This window comes from Lissotriton helveticus, chromosome 1_1, assembly GCF_964261635.1.
Source record: "Lissotriton helveticus chromosome 1_1, aLisHel1.1, whole genome shotgun sequence".
NCBI classification, from domain to species: domain Eukaryota; kingdom Metazoa; phylum Chordata; class Amphibia; order Caudata; family Salamandridae; genus Lissotriton; species Lissotriton helveticus.
The window spans coordinates 325,585,860-325,604,127 of NC_136057.1; the positions used below are offsets into that span (position 1 = coordinate 325,585,860).

General features: G+C 46.9%; 1 protein-coding gene across 2 annotated transcripts in view; it reads left to right on the forward strand.

Moving 5' to 3' along the window:
• The first annotated feature begins 9,808 nt into the window (after window positions 1-9,808).
• Window positions 9,809-18,268, forward strand: part of DENND11 (DENN domain containing 11) — a 219,471-nt gene continuing 211,011 nt past the window's right edge. The window contains exon 1 of one of the 2 annotated variants that reach the window (XM_078671839.1): window positions 9,809-10,009. In XM_078671839.1, coding sequence (XP_078527965.1) covers window positions 9,844-10,009 — 166 coding nt within the window. In that variant the 5' untranslated portion in view covers window positions 9,809-9,843. The remainder of the gene's footprint in view (window positions 10,010-18,268) is intronic. The other variant, XR_013605497.1, reaches the window with a different exon arrangement.

Below are 18,268 nucleotides of genomic sequence, written 5' to 3' on the forward strand. Positions count from 1 at the left end.
ATCATTATTACGTGACTTATGTGACATGAAGCACAAAGTCTCTCTTTCCAAACTCCAATTTTGCCGACAAGAAGTAACCTACCTAGGTCACATCTTGTCGAAGGAGGGAAGGAGACTGACACCAGAAAGAATACAGGCAATTGCAGAACTGAGTGCCCCAAGGACACAGAGAGATGTTCGGGCCTTCTTGGGCATTACATCGTACTGTAGGCAATGGATACCGAATTTCTCACTACTAGCTAAACCCTTGCTGGCACTACTCTGCAAAGACACGCCAAATCCTATGCCCTGGTCTGAAGATTGCCAAACGAGTTTCCACAAGTTGCGTGATGCATTATGTTCGCCTCCTGTGTTGGGAAACCCCAACTACAGTAAGCCTTTTACATTATATGTCCATGAGAAGGAAGGTTGTGCATTATCAGTTTTAACACAACATTTTGGGTACAGACAGCGCCCATGCGCGTATTTTTCGGCAACTCTAGACCCTGTGGCTAAGGCACTACCAAGCTGTCTGAGAGCCACCGCCGCAGCAGCTGTCTGCATTCGACAGTCTGCTGGATTAGTCATGAATAATACTCTGATCGTTATGGTCCCGCATGCAGTAGACATTTTACTAAACAGGACGAGGACACAACATCTTACTAGCGCTCGACTATCCAGTTACGAACTTACACTGCTAGCAAGTCACATCCACATAAAGAGGTGTGATACACTGAACCCCGCAACGTTATTACCCATTCCGACAGAAACAGACAAGATTGATAACCATGACTGCTGTTTTAGGACAGAAGAAGAGACAAAAGGGAGAGTAGACTTACAGGGCACTCCCCTTCCTGAATGCAACGATACTTTATGGGTTGATGGTTCATGTTTCAAGCTGCCGAATGGTGATACGACTGCAGCATATGCCGTAACGACATTACACACCATTATAGAGACCGCGCGTATTTCCCACAATTCTGCACAAGCCGCAGAACTGATTGCACTCACCAGAGCATGTGTGTTAGCAAAAGGAAAGCGAGTAAATGTGTACACTGACAGCCAATACGCCTTTGGCGTGGCTCACAGTTTTGGGAGATTATGGCGTGAACGTGGGTTCCTTACGTCACATGGTGCAAAGATACAACATGGTCAGTTAGTTAATGAACTCCTCGAGTCATTGACCCTGCCACTACAAGTTGCGATTGTGAAATGCAGTGCCCACAGAAAGATTCAGGATGATGTTGGCCGCGGGAATGCATTTGCAGACGAGGTTGCGAAAGAGACTGCAAGGAACACGATGAGTCGGATGTATGTTGTAGGTCCCGCTAGATGGATTACGGATGTAGGAATGTGTGAGGACACCATTGAAAGCGTGAAATCTATACAAGCCGAGGCAACTGAGAAAGAGGTGAATGAATGGAGAGAAAGTAAAGGTAGATTAGACGCGAATGGTTGTTGGGTCGAACTGTCAGAACACCAGCGATGGCTATTAACTAACGCATATGTACTTGCAGTAGTAACAATGGCTCATAGAATTGCGCACATCAGTTCGAGAGGAATCTGTAAACTATTGGCCCCAGTATGGCAAAATGGTAATATCCCGAAATATGCAGAGAATGTGGTCAGAAACTGTATGGTGTGTTTGAAGTACAATCCCGGTAGGGGAACCCCAACTCCAGCTGGTCATTTTGCGCCTCCAACGTATCCGTTCGAGGTTTTGCAGCTCGATTTCATTCACATGGAAAGGTGCAACAATCTGAAGTATGTGCTCGTTGTTGTTTGCGCTTTCTCCAGGTGGGTGGAAGCGTACCCCCTTAAGGACAATACTGCCTTGTCAACTGCCAAAGCCCTTGTCAAAGAGTTCTTCCCTAGATTCGGTATGCCTAGAATCGTCTGGAGTGATAATGGAAGTGAATTCGTAGGACGCGTGATGAAGAAAGTGTGTGAGTGTTTAGGCATACAACAAAAGTTTCACTCTGCGAATCACCCCCAATCAGCTGGATTAGTAGAGTGCTACAATGGCACTTTAAAGCTCAAATTAGCCAAGATCCAAGCCAGTACAGGTCTTAAATGGCCTGACGCCTTGCCCCTAGCACTCTTGTCAACCAGAATGACAGTCCATTCCAGGTTAGGACTTAGTCCTCATGAGATAGTGTTTGGCCGCCCAGCCAACGTCTGGGGCGTGCCAAGGCCAAAGAAACTCAGCGAAATAGAGCACCCCGTACTGCTTGACTATTTGTGCGAATTAACAACTAAATTGCGTGTTTTACACCAACAGGTTCACAGTTCCTCTCCGCCAGCCTCTGACGATCCAGGTCACTCCATCGAACCCGGCACGTGGGTCTTGGTGCGGAATTTCTAGCGCACAAATAACGGACAGCCGAGGTGGACCGGACCGTACCTGGTACTTCTTTCCACGAGATCAGCTGTTCGGGTGGAAGGCAAAAAGAACTGGGTGCACGGGACCCATTGTAAACGGGTCCCTCTACCCCTCCCATACGACCGGTGGGTCAAGGAAGGACTTGCCGACTCTGAGACAGAATCCATACCTCGCTTCCTCCCTTTCAGCAATGCACGTTTGAAAGACAGACCCTCCAGCATTTCGCGATTTCGCGATTCACGAAAAAAATCGCGAAATCGGCATACTACCGCGATGGCCGCGATAATAACAATATTGGCCGCGATATTTACTCTACTGGGAGCCAGCATAACAAACAATGCCCTTTAATTGGCTGTGCGCCCCCTCCCTTCGTGTGTGTCAGCCGGGGCCCGAGGCAGCTTCCGAGCACACACAGAGCCGCACGGAGCTCTTCACAGGTCTTTGAAAGACCCATTCACCTGTTAATGAGGCTTTGTTATTCACCCCTCTTTCTCTCTCTCGTGGGCTCTCGGGGCTGAGTCTTGCCGCCTCTGCTGGGCGGCGGGGGAGGGGCTCTGCTCGTCCCTTTCTCTGCCTGTGTTTTTATTGCGTGCATGTGAGGATGTTTTGCTCAGCTGTTTTGTAATGCTTGTTTTGAAATATGCGATTAGTGGCTTCAAATGAAATATCGAACATTCGGTGTTTAGGCCTGAATAGGGGAAGAAAGGAAAAGAAATCAATTTCTCAAAGGCAGTAAGGAGCAGAAGAAGCCGACAAGCGTAATAAAAAACAGAGAGAGGCAGGAAGTAAGATAGAAAAGAAGGAATGTCGCTCTGGGAGGAGGGGGACAAGGAGATGGAAAGGAGAGAGAGAGGAACAAGGGAAATGAGAACATAGAGGTGTGGCCAAGGATGGGATTGTATTACTACGGAAAAAGGTGCAAGGGAAGAGGCAGGAATGTGAGAGTAGAAGCAGGGGAAAGTGTGTGAAAGAACAGAGATAGAAGTAAAACGGGTTGCACCAAAAAAAAAGACGAGAAGAAGAAGGAATACCAAAGCAAATAGATAAGATGAGAGACAAGGAATGAAGACAAGTGTGTATACATCAAAAGAAGGGGAAGTGAAAGGAAGGAGGGAAAGGTTGGTAGAAAGAAAGAAGCAGTGTTAGTCTGCTTTCTTGTCTCCACTGCCAATGTTACCAACTTTTACGTGGTGCATTGATACCAACTGTAGACCCCCATAGCGCTTACAGAATGTCGGGAGTCTGTCTGATCACAGCTATTGTGGTTTAAGTTAAGTTTAATTGTCGATCAGATTAAGATGGGATTGTTCTACGTTTAGTTTGGTGAAGGTGTAGGACGTACACGTACCATAGGACTTTGCCAATTGTATCACAAGGTTGTATATTTGTATTTTGTAGAACAGAAGTCATAGTGTTGTTGAAAGGCGACTTGTCAATTACTGGTTGTAGGTTACGGAGGATCGCTGGCAATGGGGTTAATGGCAGGGTCTGAAATATAAAAAGAATGCGCAGCAGCCCATAATTGTGAAGCACACGCTCGAGGGAAACAAAGTGTCTACATTGTAAATAAACCAAATATACATAGCTTCATGTTGTTAAATAACTAAAAAAACTAAGATATCTGTGTTTGTTGTAGGAAAAATGGCCACATAAAATGCCGCAAAATTGCCGCTAAATTTCCATATTTGTGCCGCTAAATTTCCATTTTTGTGCCGCTAAATTTGCTAATCCATGCCGCTATATCCTGGGGGGTCTGGAAAGAAACTAGTACCGAAAAGGAGAGTGATCATATTTTACAAGGACTTGTGCCACCGTCTATGCAGTTGGACACTACCGAACCTGAGACATTGTTTGAAGACCACACCATACCAGGAAAACGACGGTACAATTTAAGGTCTAAACAAAGAGACTAATAAAAGCAAACTAATGTGATTTTCTTTTCCCCTAAGAACTATTTTTGATTTTTCAGCTCTCTCGCCCAGGGAACTTGCTCATTTTTGATTTTCGAACCGCCATCCGGTTCTGCTGCTAGGGTCGCGGTTGAAGTCTGGGGAGTGCAACTGGGGACGTTTAGGTCAACGGTTCTGGTTGGTCCAAGGGAGTTACCCCGGACTGAACAGAGCGCACTCCCTGGCAGAACCAACCTAGAGGATGGAGTTTCCTAGGGTAAAGAGACCTGCCAGACTCACGGACTTTGAAAGACAATTATGCACGATACTGGCCAAAAGAAGGTTTTTGATAATATGTATTTTTATGTTGTGTAGCATAGCAATGTTCTTGACTGGTTATACTCTATTCGTCTTTCAAGTTTCCTTGTTCTCAAATGACACTCGGCCAACTCCTCCTCTCACTCTCTCCACACACTCCTTTCACCCTCTACCTGAACACGAGTCTGCCAGAAGACTCGAATTTGTAAATAACTCATTCATTCAACTTCTACACCAACACCAGTCCATAATGAACACATCGAACTGTTGGGTATGCGGACTCATGCCGCACACGACTGATAAGGGTATCCCATACTTCATCCTGCCTTTCAGTTATTATGGTTCTCTGTGGGCTTTCCAGACCATGTTCCTATTCGCCCTAGAACCATACCCGACCCGTTCTACTGAGAGTGATTCCAGTAACAAGGCACTAGTAGCAGGGATAAGAAATATGAGTAGAGAGTTCGACACATATCTAACGATTCCCAAAGATGAACTCACTCCGTACACTCGTTGGAACGTGACTAAATATTATTATTATTATTATTTTGGAATTTATAGAGCGCACGGCTACCCCCGAGGGGGTGTCCCGGCGCTAACAACCAATGAGCCCAGAGACAAAAAAAGAGCAGAAAATCAAGAGGAGAACAACCAAGTCTTTAGTTTGCGGCGAAAGATGGATTCCGTGGGGACAAATCTTAGCTCCAAGGGGAGATTGTTCCACAGTCTGGCTGCAGCTACTCCAAACCCTCTACCGCCTACTCTAGATAGGCGGAAGCGCGGAACAACCAGAAGACGCAAACTATTAGAGCGTAAGGATCTCACCGAATGTGAAAGAACAAGCCTTTTTTTCAGATAGCCTGGGCCGAGGTTGTTCAAGGCTCGGAAAGCAAGTATCAGTATCTTAAAGTGGATACGTTTAATGATAGGGAGCCAGTGCAGTTGTTTACGATAGGATGCTACGGATTGACGGTAAGAGATATTACCAATCAATCTAGCCGCGGCATTCTGCACGATTTGTAGACGTTCAATCTGATACAGAGGGGCACCTACGTAGAGACTGTTGGCGTAGTCTAAGTGAGACGTAATTAAAGATATGGGGTTTACCTGAGTAAGAGCCAGACAGCAAAGAAATCCTGCCCAGTTTGGATAGTACCCAACCGAGGTCACCTATGTTTACAAGGTATCGGCAGGGATCCCAAAGCACAATTAGGAAAGAGTATATGCACGGAAACATATGTGTTCGCTTCCCGAACTTCCCCTATACTATTAGCAGCCAAAGGCACGTATTTCGTCTGCCATGACCAAGCCTACACCTGGTTGCCCCCTGACTTCTCAGGTACATGTTTTATCTCATTTCTGCTGCCTCCCACCTACACGGCCAGGGCAGATTACCATCGGACAAGGAGAGCTAGGGGTGTCGTGAGCAACGACGAAACCGCGGGTCAGGAATTCGCTGACTTCGCAAAGGGTTTTCTGCCATTTTGGGGGCCTATGGTGAACAGCAGGAATATTCGTCAGTTATCGAGGATAGTTGAATCCGCCGTGATTACAACGGCCGGAGCCCTTGGCAATTTGACGACCGAGCTTCAGTCGGATCGACTTATGACCCTTCAGAACCGAGTTGCCCTAGATATCATACTCGCCGATCATGGTGGTGTGTGTAGAGTGATCCAATCCAGTTGTTGCTTTTTCATCCCTGATAACGCACCGACCGTGTACCAGGCCATCTCTAAGCTACACGAAATATCTGGTTCCCTTCACGTAGAAAAAGGGGACTGGTCCTTACTAGGGTGGTTCTGGGAACTGATCGCCACCTGGGGATGGAAAACACTGATCTTCATTGGGATGATCTTAGCACTTCTGTTTATGTTCTGCCTGTGTGTACAGTGCGCTCCTGCACTATGTGGCCTCTGTGCTACCTCATGTGTACAGAAGCCTGTGTCAAGGGACGAACTGAGCAACAGAATGATGCTACAGCAGCATCTCCACGAATTCCTTCATACAGATTTAGACTCGGATTAACATGAATTATTGCCTTATATGAGGGCAAAAGGAGGGTCTGTGGTTCTGAAATTCTGGACCCTACTGTTATCCCGGTATCGAGGTCCAATACCCGTGTCCCGAAACATCAACGTACCATGACGAATTTGGTGTCGACGAACCGATAATGATTAGGACATCATTCCTATGCATTTGCGTCATGATCGAGGTATGCTAACACCCCTGAATCGTAGTTTCCGTCCCGACCCCTCAGACTCCATTTTGTAAACGGTATCCATCTTGTGTCTTGCCCTCATGATAAGTCAATTAAAGGTCGAGCTTGATCTAAAAGGACACGTCCACCTTCCCTGACTTCCCCCTGACCCGTCCCAACTGACTCCATTGCCTCCAGCCGAACCTGTTTGGGCAGCTCCTCGCCCAGTGGCCTAATACGATAGCATCAATGCATAACATGCCACAAACCATTCACTACATCCAGATCATGTTTTCTACACACAGACACACCTGTCCACGCTCCCTGTTTATGGCCAGTTTTATGACTAGGAGGTGCCTTCCTTTATTGGGGTTTCATCGATATCTGATGGGAGTTCCGGGCCTGGCTGGGTAATCCATCACGAATTGGACGTCTAAAATACGGGCTTGCCTACATGACTTCGCTCTTTTGTATTATTGTAGAAATATGTGTATAGCCATATCATAAACTCAAGAATTCTTGCTTGCAGCTATTATTTTTGTATATAAGGAGAAGGCTGGTTCTGTAAAAACGAACAGTCTCCTGAGAACACATGACCTGTGTTTGTCGTGCTTCTAGGACACCTGTTACTTGGTAGCTACCAATAAAATTCGATCTCTGACTGCGACTAGAAGACTCAGTGTTTCTGTGGTCCGGAACAGGGAGAACTCAGAGGTCTTCGGGTGTTATCCCCTGGCACCAAACGGGTTCCTAAATACCCGTTACCTCAAGGGTGTGAGGATGTGCTAAGTAGTGTCCTTACCACCCCTTGATGCTTTTGCTTTTTATATATATGGGAACACAGCACACATTCAAAGTGAATGTTTCCTACAATTTTGTTATGTTATTGTTCCACCTTTCTGGCCAGTTTTTGACTCTTCTGAATAGAAAATGTACTTTGATTTGGATGAAATTATCTATTGAATGTTTGTTTGCGAAAAAGAACAATTGATATGTACCAGACAAAAGAGTCTTTGCTTAATTTAAGACAGGGTAAAACCCAGGTCTAAACATAGCTTGAAATTGTTTTTGTTTAGCCCGGAGGCTCCTTCACAACATTTTAATGGTGTTGGAGGTTGTAAGAAGTTGGTAAACTGATAATCATCTGAATCCGGTAATCCAATGATACAAGAGGGTTTTTTTTTAAGCTGAATACCACCAGGGAAGCACACTAAAAGTGTATGAAGAGATGAGTCTTCAACTACTTACTGAATTTTGTTTTGCTTCCCTGCCCCCTGGCTGTGTTTGCTTCCCTGCCCCCTGGCCGTGCTTGCTTCCCTGCCCCCTGGCCGTGCTTGCTTCCCTGCCCCCTGGCCGTGCTTGCTTCCTTGCCCCCTGGTCGTGCTTGCATCCCTGCCCGCTGGCCGTGCTTGCTTCCCTGCCCCCTGGCCGTGCTTGCTTCCCGGCCCCCTGGCCGTGCTTGCTTCACTGCCCCCTCGCTGCGCTTGCTTCCCTGCCCCCTCGCTGCGCTTGCTTCCCTGGCTGTGCTTGCTCCCCTGCCCCCTGGCTGTGCTTGCTCCCCTGCCCCCTGGCTGTGCTTGCTCCCCTGCCCCCTGGCTGTGCTTGCTCCCCTGCCCCCCTCGCTGTGCTTGCTTCCATGCCCCCTCGCTGTGCTTGCTCTCCTGTGTGTGTATGTGGCTCTGGGTGTGTATGTGGCTCTGGGTGTGTGTAGGGCTCTGTGTGCGTGTTGGGCTCTGTGTGTGTGTGGCTGTGTGTGTGTGTGGCTCTGTGTGTGTGTGGGGGGCTCTGTGTGTGTGTGTGTGTGTGTGTGTGTGTGGCTCTGTGTGGGTGGTTCTGTATGTGTGTGTGTGTGGGTTGCTTTGTGTGTGTGGCTCTGTGTGGGTGTAAATGCAATCGGTCATGTATTTGCGAGCGATTTAAACTATTGGCATTGTAAATGACAATGCCATTTATTTATGATTTAAAAAAAAAATGTCATGAGCAATGCCAATAGCTCTACCTTTAATAATGCCGATACCATTGCATTGTAAATGCTTGTTTCCTGATGCTGCACAGCAGCGAGGAGAAAAAGCATTTCTGTTTGCCCACGCTGCACAGCATCGGCAAAAATCTTTGGCAAAGCCAGTAGCACATAAAGGAAGACACCTATTAGCTTTGCCAATGCTGGTTTTTCGTTGCATTCAGGGATTTGTAGTTCTGACTGTTCAAATGTTTTAATAGAATTATGGAATGGAAAGCTGAACACGCGTGGACCAGGGAAACATAACAGTCGTGCCTTAGCCCTCTCTATTATCTGAAGGAAGTCCCTCCTTTATAGGAAATTCTGTTCTACATGACTATAGAAGTGCCTTCCTAATGTGTTCTTGTGGTTGGAGAGTCTGCCATTTATTGCAGTATTATGCTTCTACTTGTATTGTGTACTCCTTTGTAGCATGCACACGTCACTTTCCCTCTTGAAATGTATCGTTTGCTACCTCTTGTATTTTGTTTGCTCTCAATACATGCACAATTGTCACTATTGCCTTATGTAACGTAACGTTTGCTCTTGTAACATGCTGACTTGTAATGTTTCCTCATGTTTCACTACTGTTCCTACTGTAAAGCGCTCTGACACCTTCGGGTATATAAAAACGCATTAAATAAATAAATAAATAAATAAAAATCACTTAAATTCAATCAGCTCTGACTCAAAGTGTGATGCTCCATTAGCACATCATTCTAGGGCCTCCATCCCAGAGGTTCTCATGGACAGAGAAGCGGCTGAGCTGAGGAACATGCCACGAGGGATGGCCTGTTTACTGGATTTTACACAACTTCAAAGTGAATGAGCTCTGAGCCCCCTGCTGTTCTTCCAAAGCCTGCTCTTGTTGCTATGGTTCCGCGTACAAGGTCGACTCCACGAGGCGGCAGGGGGCGTGGCCTGCATCGGCAGTGACGTGTCCCTGAGAGTGGTCCATGCTCGCCTGGGTGCCGTGGTGTTTGTGGGCGGGGCGGCCTGGAATAGGGCGGGTCCAACTCTCCCCGCTCCCGCCCCCCGCTTCCGGTCCGGTACTGGTAGAAACACCTCCACAGCAGCGATGGCGGACGAGGCTCCGCTGCTGGAGTGGGCCGAGCCGCCGGCCGTGAGCGCCCCTGTCCCGGTGCCTCGCCGGCCTGGGGACGCAGGAGCCGTCCCTGCCGCGCTCTCCGCGGAGAACGACCAGATCGTGGCCGTCTTCGTTGTGACGTTCGACCCCCGGACAGGTAAGAGCAGAGGGAATACACCACTGAAGGGGACCATGGGTCCCCCCCACGAGAATGGAGATGGTGGAAGGAGATGGGTGCACTTGGTACCCCTGGGGCAGGTGTAACAGTGGGGAGAGCAGAAGAAAAGCAATGGGGACTGCGAGGCCATGGGATAGCACAGGTGGAGAGCCCCCTCCCCCCGCCGCCCCTAAAGGGCAGGGCAACGGGGAGGGGTTGGGGAGGGGGGGTCCGTATAGGTGATGAGGATTTCCTGGACTCCTAGAAAAGATCGTGAAACCTTTGGTGATCACTTCTGGACAGCAAAAGGGGGGTGGGGAGAGGGCTTGCAGAGGGTGGCCGAGATGAAGAGGGGGGGTCTGTACCTTGTGTGCAGGTGAGAAGTAGACCATGTGTAGTGGAAGTTGAAGAAAGGTAGCTGAAGTGATGCCAAAGATGAAGCTCACAAGAGGGTGACGACCTCGATATTAGATGCACGGTACAGCTCGCCCCAGGTCACGGCAGCTCACACCGGTCACGAGTACAGTTCTGTTCGTGACACTATGCATCTCAATGATGTGGCAGTAGGTGGTGCCATGTCTACAGGTTACTGTTAGCTGCGCTATTACATGTTATATTTCTGTTTCTACGGGTCTTGTTCTTTCTGGGCGGGTTTATGCATGAGTGAAAGTTTAAAGGGCAGTGTCTTACGGTATGGGGTACATATTGTGCGACTGTGGATAATAAAACACCCAGAGGCTGCTGCCTTGAGTCTGTGGAATGTTCTAGCACAAGCCCTCAGAACCTAGTCTTCCATCGCACCAGAAGAACCACTGCTGCACATCATACATCTCACAAGTATTCCAGTAGGGAAAGGGGAGTAAGTTATGGGTGATGCGGGAAAACGGGGAGAAAGGAAATGTGTATAAAGGAGGTCTCTCGACATTTTTAGAGACTAAGTCCTGAAGAATGTCAAAGTAATTTCGCTTTCATAAGTGTGCAACATTTGGAATTACCTTGGAGTGCAATTTCCCCATCCCTATATTTTGGTGTGGTGCAAGTTCTAATCTGGAGAAAAATAAATCATTAACTTTGGCGTAAAAAATAATTTGGTGTCTTATGTATACATCAGGATTGTTGGCATATATCCTTTCATGGAATTCCTTGTATATAGAAAACGTTAAACCAACGTGACTTTAGTGCCAACATTTCTGTAAATCGGGGCCGCTGGAATTCTGAGAATCTGCAGACACAGTGCTCCCCGCACCATGGCAGATTTGCCATATAATCCACCATCTGCTGCAAAACCTGCATAGGTTAACAAGACCTGTTTCTACCTCAAAGGGTACCAAAAATGCAACAGGTGTTGGAATGGGAGGCCCTTCACAAGGTTCTAACTGGTCAAATGTTAGTTTTTAGTAGTCTATTCGGGTGTTACACTAATACTAATGACCTTTCTCCAGACACTATTAACACAAGTAACAAGCATTTGCAATCAATTGGTCTCTCCTTTGGGACATTTTATGTATTTAGCTATGCAGCACATTAGCCTGGGTGCTACATGGAGGGAAAGTAAGCACCAAACTGCGTAACACGCCAGGTATGGCAAAACATGGAGAGAAATATTGACTTTCAGCGGGTATAGAGGCAGTCGCCAGAAAAATAAGAAAAAGTCCCTTAGCAGAAAGCAAGGCTTGTATTTTACTGACCTCTACTGGTCATTTTCTTTGGAGACAGTTAAATAGAGGCAGTTAAACAGAAAAAAGTCCCTTAGCGGAAGGAGACACGTCCTAGGTCTGATCAGTTAAGGTATCACGCCTTGTAATGTCACTGTATTGCCAAGAGCCACCCTCATCCCAGGATCTGCCAATTGTGGTTGTCTTTGTTTCCAACGTTCCTTTTAGCAGGGATAAGTCACGTTTATTGCATGTTTAATAGCTTTGTGTTTCTCAGTGCAGGGTAAGGGTTGTTAAAGTGATCCCATCTCTGATTCCACTTTTATTCTCCTTTATGAATATGAATGGCTGGGTATGAAACTTGATTGAAACCAGGATTGTGCATGATTCAAATCTTTTTTAAAGCAGATACATTAACCTCCAGTTATTTGAGTAGATTACTCGTCTATTTGAGAAGTGGGTGGATTAAAATCGTTTAAAGTGAAAATGGTTTGTTCTTTCTAGGTGACCCATTCTCTTTAAAGGTCTCTTTTAACAATCATTAGCCAAGATGATAGTTTTGTTTGCGCGCGAAGAAGAACACTCGATGTTTCTTGTCTTTTAATTGTTGGCTAGAGTGTACAGAGACATTTTGCTCTTTGTCCTCTTGTACCTAAACTTAAGCAGACCTGCAGATAGACTTATTTTGTATCAGGCTGTTTGAAATTAAAAAAGAAAACCCTTGCATATTTAAGAAACCTTGATGTGAACGTTGACTCACTATATATAGTGTTTCTCGAATTCTGTGTTAATAATTAAAGTGTTTGACATCCACCCGTCTGTGTCCACATTAGTTTAAAAAACGATCTGCTTGATACACTATAGACGGTGTTTACTGCTAGTTTAATCACTGTGGGGATAAGAGTGCACTTAGCAGCTGCCGGTGGGATAAGACTTTGTACTCAGCAGACACCGGTGGAATATAAGTTCGCACCGAGCAACCACCTACCTGTGGGATAGAACACCATTTCCACCACCCTTTCCTGATCCACATCTTTCTTATTGATTCTTTCCCTCTTCGCCATATTGTGTTGGTCCCTCCTTTCAGTTTCGTTTAATGTGTTTCTTTGTAAGCCATACATATTACTCTTGGTTAGTGCAGTCTTTATAGATTTTCTCAGCGTTGAGGCTAAAGATTTGAATACAGGTGGGTAAAGTTGGCCTCATCCCTTCATAGCGACTAGTTGTAGTACTGCATACATGTGGGAAACATGTTTTTTGTTGAAATAACTACCCCCCCCCCCTGCCTGATATCTGGTGTAACTTTGACTGAAAGGGTGCTGTGTTACTGCTAACCAGGTCCCCAGCACCGGTGTTCTTTCCCTAAAACTGTACCATTGTTCCACAATTGACACCACTTCAGGCTCCATGTAAGTCCCTAGTATGTTGTACCGCTGGTACCTAGGGCATTGGTACTAAATAGGGTTCCTAACGACTGCAGCATGAATTGTACCACGCTAAGGGACCCCTCACCAAGCTCATGCAAACTACCATTGCAGCCTGCATGTCTTGGTGCAGACAAAAACGAAGTAGACGTGGCACACATCCGTGTGTCATGGTTACACAGCACTGCATGTGGTATAGGTAAGTCACCCCTACAGCAGGCCTAAAGGAGGGTTCACTATTCCCATGTGTAGGCATAGCTGCATGAGCTGATGTGTTCCTGTGATATCTTAGTTCACCTGTGGATACCACAAGTGTCCCAGGGAAGACATGACTAGTACATGGGCTGGACACTCATGATTATGAGCTCCCTAACTACATGATGGATTCACTATACCCCAAGGTGCTTTGGTACCAAACCCCTCCGCTTGAGAAACCCACACTGATACCAGTGGTGGATTTATTAAACCATGCACCCAGAGTGCACCTTAGAGGTTCCCCCTGAAAACCAGCAGATCCCTAATGTGTTCACTGACTGGTTTTGATCAGCCAACCTCCTTAGACAAGTTTATGACCCCTGAGGTGAGAGCCTGTGCTCTCAGAGATCAGGAACAATGCAAGCTCTGAGCGGAGGTGCCGACACCTCTACCAAGCAGGAACTGCATTCCAGGGCGGGAAGCTCTAAAGGGCCTGACACCTTTGTTATGTGACCCAGGTTTCTCCAGATAGTGGTGATGACCAGCCCCCTGTCCTGACCCCATGTTTATGTGGCAAGACAGGCAGGAAAAGTAGTAGTATTAGATGTGCCCACATCAAGCCAGAATCGCCCCTAAGGTCAACTAGCTGATGTGGACCCTACTTTTCCCCCATGCTGTTTTGGAAGTAATTAGCCTTCTGGAGTCCGGGTTATGCCCACTTCCCACATGAAGTCACCATATAGCAGGTGTAGACACCTTAAAGGTAGGCAGTCTGATAGCTACTACCTGTCATTCCCGGTAATGCCCTAAATTGAGTATTCAGGTGACACCCCTGATCCTAAGAACTTAGATCTGATGGATCAAGAGAAGAAGGACAAAGAGGAGTCACTGCCTGGCGAGAACTGCAGCAGAAGTGTGTGGAGCGAAAACCAGCCCATCCTAAGCCCTCCCTCGACAATCGTGACAGTGACTCGTCCTGTGAGCTGGAGAGCTACCAAAGCATTGGGTAGCTTGCCAGCACTTCAAAAATCAGCAACAGTATCCCTTGGAGTAGGGGAACTATCGCAGGGACTGACCAGCAAGAGTCCGGTCCACCCTGTTCCCGATGGCCGCCGCCGCAGACGACCAGAAGTTACTCGTGCTCTGGAAGGTCAGATCTGTCTCTCCACTCAGTGTGAAGACACCAGCACCAACTGGAGCTGTGCAGCACAAACCCCGGGGTACTGGGCACCCTGTACCAAACACCAACCGTGAGAGTCCAGTCTGGATTTCCATTGCACCAGGACCAAGCATCCAGCGAAGGATGTCGGCATAACTGAGACCCACTTCATGAGTGGTCTGTCTGCCTTTATTTTACCCCTGCCAGCTGTTTGTCCATGACCATGGGGAGCATCTCTGCTCGCCCAGCCGACCTAACCGCTCTGCAACAGAGCTGCCCAGGTCCCGAAGAACCAGCTGTACCTCCTTGCTCCAAGAACCTTTGCGACCTAAGCCCCCTTCTGGGGGCTCGTGGACTTTTCTCCAAGCCTCCCTGTGCAACCAATTTCCTGATTATCCCCCTGCCCCCCATTCACCGTAGCACGCCCAGCTACAACCTCATGATCACCCGTTGAAATCTGGGCAGTGAGTGGCAATTAGGAGTTGCCGGGCGAACCTGCAGCTAACCACTGGCTTAATCACAGTCTGGTACAGCACAATAATCTGATGTTGCCTATGTGCTTCTCTAGTCACCTATATAGAAATGCTTCTACGTCTGACATACTGGTTTTGTGTATATGTATCTTGTTTGTTAGATTGTAGCTTTTCAAAATGTATCTTTCAAACACTATGCACATTTTCAAATAATGCTCACTGTGTTACACGGTTACAGCAGAGTTCTTTGTGTGACCTGCACATCACAGGTTCAGATCCTGACATAGTTATTGCATGCTTCAACTCTTCGGGATCATTGAACGGAATGGCATGTTGGGTAATAACTGCAAGCAAAAAGGTTCTATTTAAAAAGTTCCATAAACAAAACGTGTTTATAACTCTAAAAGAGTGAGGCTTTTGTCTGCTATACTGGCGAGATCGAAACCTGTTGTTTTGAAGCCTAAGCATAGCAATAAAGAGGACATTGTCTGCTAGATGCATAAGGGCTGTGATGACTTAGGACCGCTCTTAAGCAGCTGCACTTAAACAAACTCGGAAGAATCCAGGTGGTTTGGAAAACACCTTCTGTTTAGAAAAACGTAGATTAAAATAAACGTGTGTGTGTATGTATATATATATATATATATATATATATATATTTTTTTTTTTAACTACCTTTTTTCAGGTTGGGGTTGAAACCTCACTTCGTGTCAGTTGGAAGACTCAGACTAAGTTTTTAGTCGGAGGCTTTTAAATTACAAATCGTTATTGCCTATTGCAGGAATCAAATTTGTTCCATGAATCCGAACTTGCTATGATTCTCAGCACGCACTAGGGCCACACAGCATAAGCGTTGTCAGTGCACTTATGCACATTGAGAGCCTAGTATAAAATAGATATGCACCGAACAACACGAGCAAAAATACTTTCTATCCCAATTTACATAGCAAAATCCCTGTGGGTTATCGACACACTGTACCATAATTGGTTTGTAAATTGACCTTAAAGTTCTCACTATTACAGTTGTGCACAGGGAGATTGCGTTAATGTTCCTAAATCGGCAGCTTAGTTACTGGACTGCCTCTCCTCCCTCCCGCACGAGTCTTGAAATTTGCACTTTAGCGGGCAGTTGTTATGAAACTAAAGCCCAAATCTAGAAGCCTCTGTCTCCATGGCATGGGTTGAGGAGATGGGTGTAAGGGGATACTTGTGGTCCTTGCAACACAGGCCATGCTGGTTGTGTTGCATAAGAAATGTGACGAGAAGACTGCTACGGTGCTCTGCCCTAATTTAGTTTTTCTCGCTAGGGTTAGCCACGTGTGATTCGGTCAAAGCTCACACCAGATCGAACACGGGTTGCGGAAGTGACATCACACACTGTTTGACACCCGATGACATCACCAGCTTGACTTCATGACACCTCCTTAGAGTCTCAACATCCTTTTGCTGCTTGCGGTCTAGAGGAAAGGGAACCGGTGGAACCACATAAAGTTCAAAGGGCTTTCAGCCACATGGACTTTCTCTTCTGCCTTCACGAGCCCTGTTTTAGGGATACCAAGGGCCGCTCCAAGAGTACTTAAGGGTAAGCCAGTGGTTAGCTGCAGGTTCGCTCGGTAACGCCTTATGGACACTCTCTGTTCCTGGGATGTACACAATTATTAACTACCTCCCGTTTGGACGTGTGCCCCGAGTCTCCAAACGGTATACACGTCGTTGTATTTTTGAACCTCCTGCTCACAGTTGCTTTTGGGTAATCAACGTCGTGCGTGCGTGCGTGGGTCCGTGCGTCCGGGCTGTCCAGTGTGTCTCCCTGACTTGCATTAACTTTGCTTTCAGCCCGTGGCGCTGCTACCTGCTTCCGGGCCGCTGCACGGACAGGGGGCGACCCACTCAGTCCTAGACTCATCATGTGGTCGGAGGCCGTCGAAGTCTGCGCGCTGCCGTCACACCTATGTTTACCCGTCGTGTTTCCTATCTCACACCTGTGCGGGTCACGCCACGTCAGCGCCGATGTTTCCAGGATAGAATGTATAGCGGGAGGAGAAACGGTGGTGTCATGGTGGTGAAGTGGAGGAGTGGACTAGGTACGGGAAAGGGAACTTGGCCGGGGGAGTCAGGAAATGCCCCTACCAGGGAAAAAGAATGCAGAACATTACCTATAAAGTGGTGTCTGAAGGTGCTGCTATCCATTGCACTAGCAGGCTTCGTGGTTGGTGCATCGACCTTCACGGAGGATGCAAACATCTGTACACTCTTCAATGGCGTCGAAGGCGGCGACTCCAGACACTTTGAAAGAATAGAGGGTGTTGTATGAGAGCAATTTGCTCTTTGCCGAGGTTCCAGTATGCATCGCATTTGTTTGATTGCATTGCCCCTGTTCCAACATTTCATATTCTACTGTTTGCTGACCTACCTGGTGCTACATAGTTATAGGTTCTGAATACCACAGCACAGTCAGATCATGTCCTCACTCCATGTTGGTAGTCGGAGTGATCCTGTCTTACTGAGAGGTGGAAGAAACTGTTTTATAACATCACGAAATGCACGTTCACCCGTGGGCACCTTAGTGCTGAATAACAGATGCTTATTGTTACCCATCTCAATGGTACTCATTTTATCGTTCTCCGAATGATGAAAGGCTGAGTGGACCCGCCGGAATTTGAACCTGCGACCATGAGGTCAAACACAGGCCCCCAGAGTGAACGCATTAGTCCACTAAGCCGCCAGACCCGGGGTGCAGCAGTTACTTTGTATTCACGGTTGTCTTCGTTAGATGTGGAGGGAGGAGATTCTTCAGGAGTGTGGCGTGATTGCTGAATGTTCGTTTGTTTCCCTCAAATGTGGACAGTGGTTATTTCCTGCTCTAAGCTGTGCTCTGTGTGCTCGGTCCAATGCCCTTTAAATGTGTTGTGTGCATATTTATAGTATGTATCATGCATTTAGAATATTTTTACTGTGCTTTTGGTAGTCTCCATCAAAAGTACAGTGATGTGGTTTTTTTTCTAGCTGAGTTTTCTATTATCTGCTGTCAGTGTTCAGTGTTGGTGTGAATAGTGTGCTGCTGTTTGTACAGACTCAGTTTGGGTGGCGATAATCGTCGTTCTCTCTTTTGCCTGAGTTTACATTCTCTTTGTCTGACTAAGTTTATGTTCATCCGATGAAGTCGGTTGCTATCGAGTGGGCATTGGCGAGTGTGTACCTATCATATGTGTAACGTGTTATTGTCAACCTTTCTACAAGTGGCCGAGGAGTAGCTTTTAGCAACGGCCAAATGGACTTACCAGAATATTCTTTTGTGCAGCCCAAGCATACTTTGGAAATAACGTTTAACATCTCCTCTCTCTCTCCCCCCC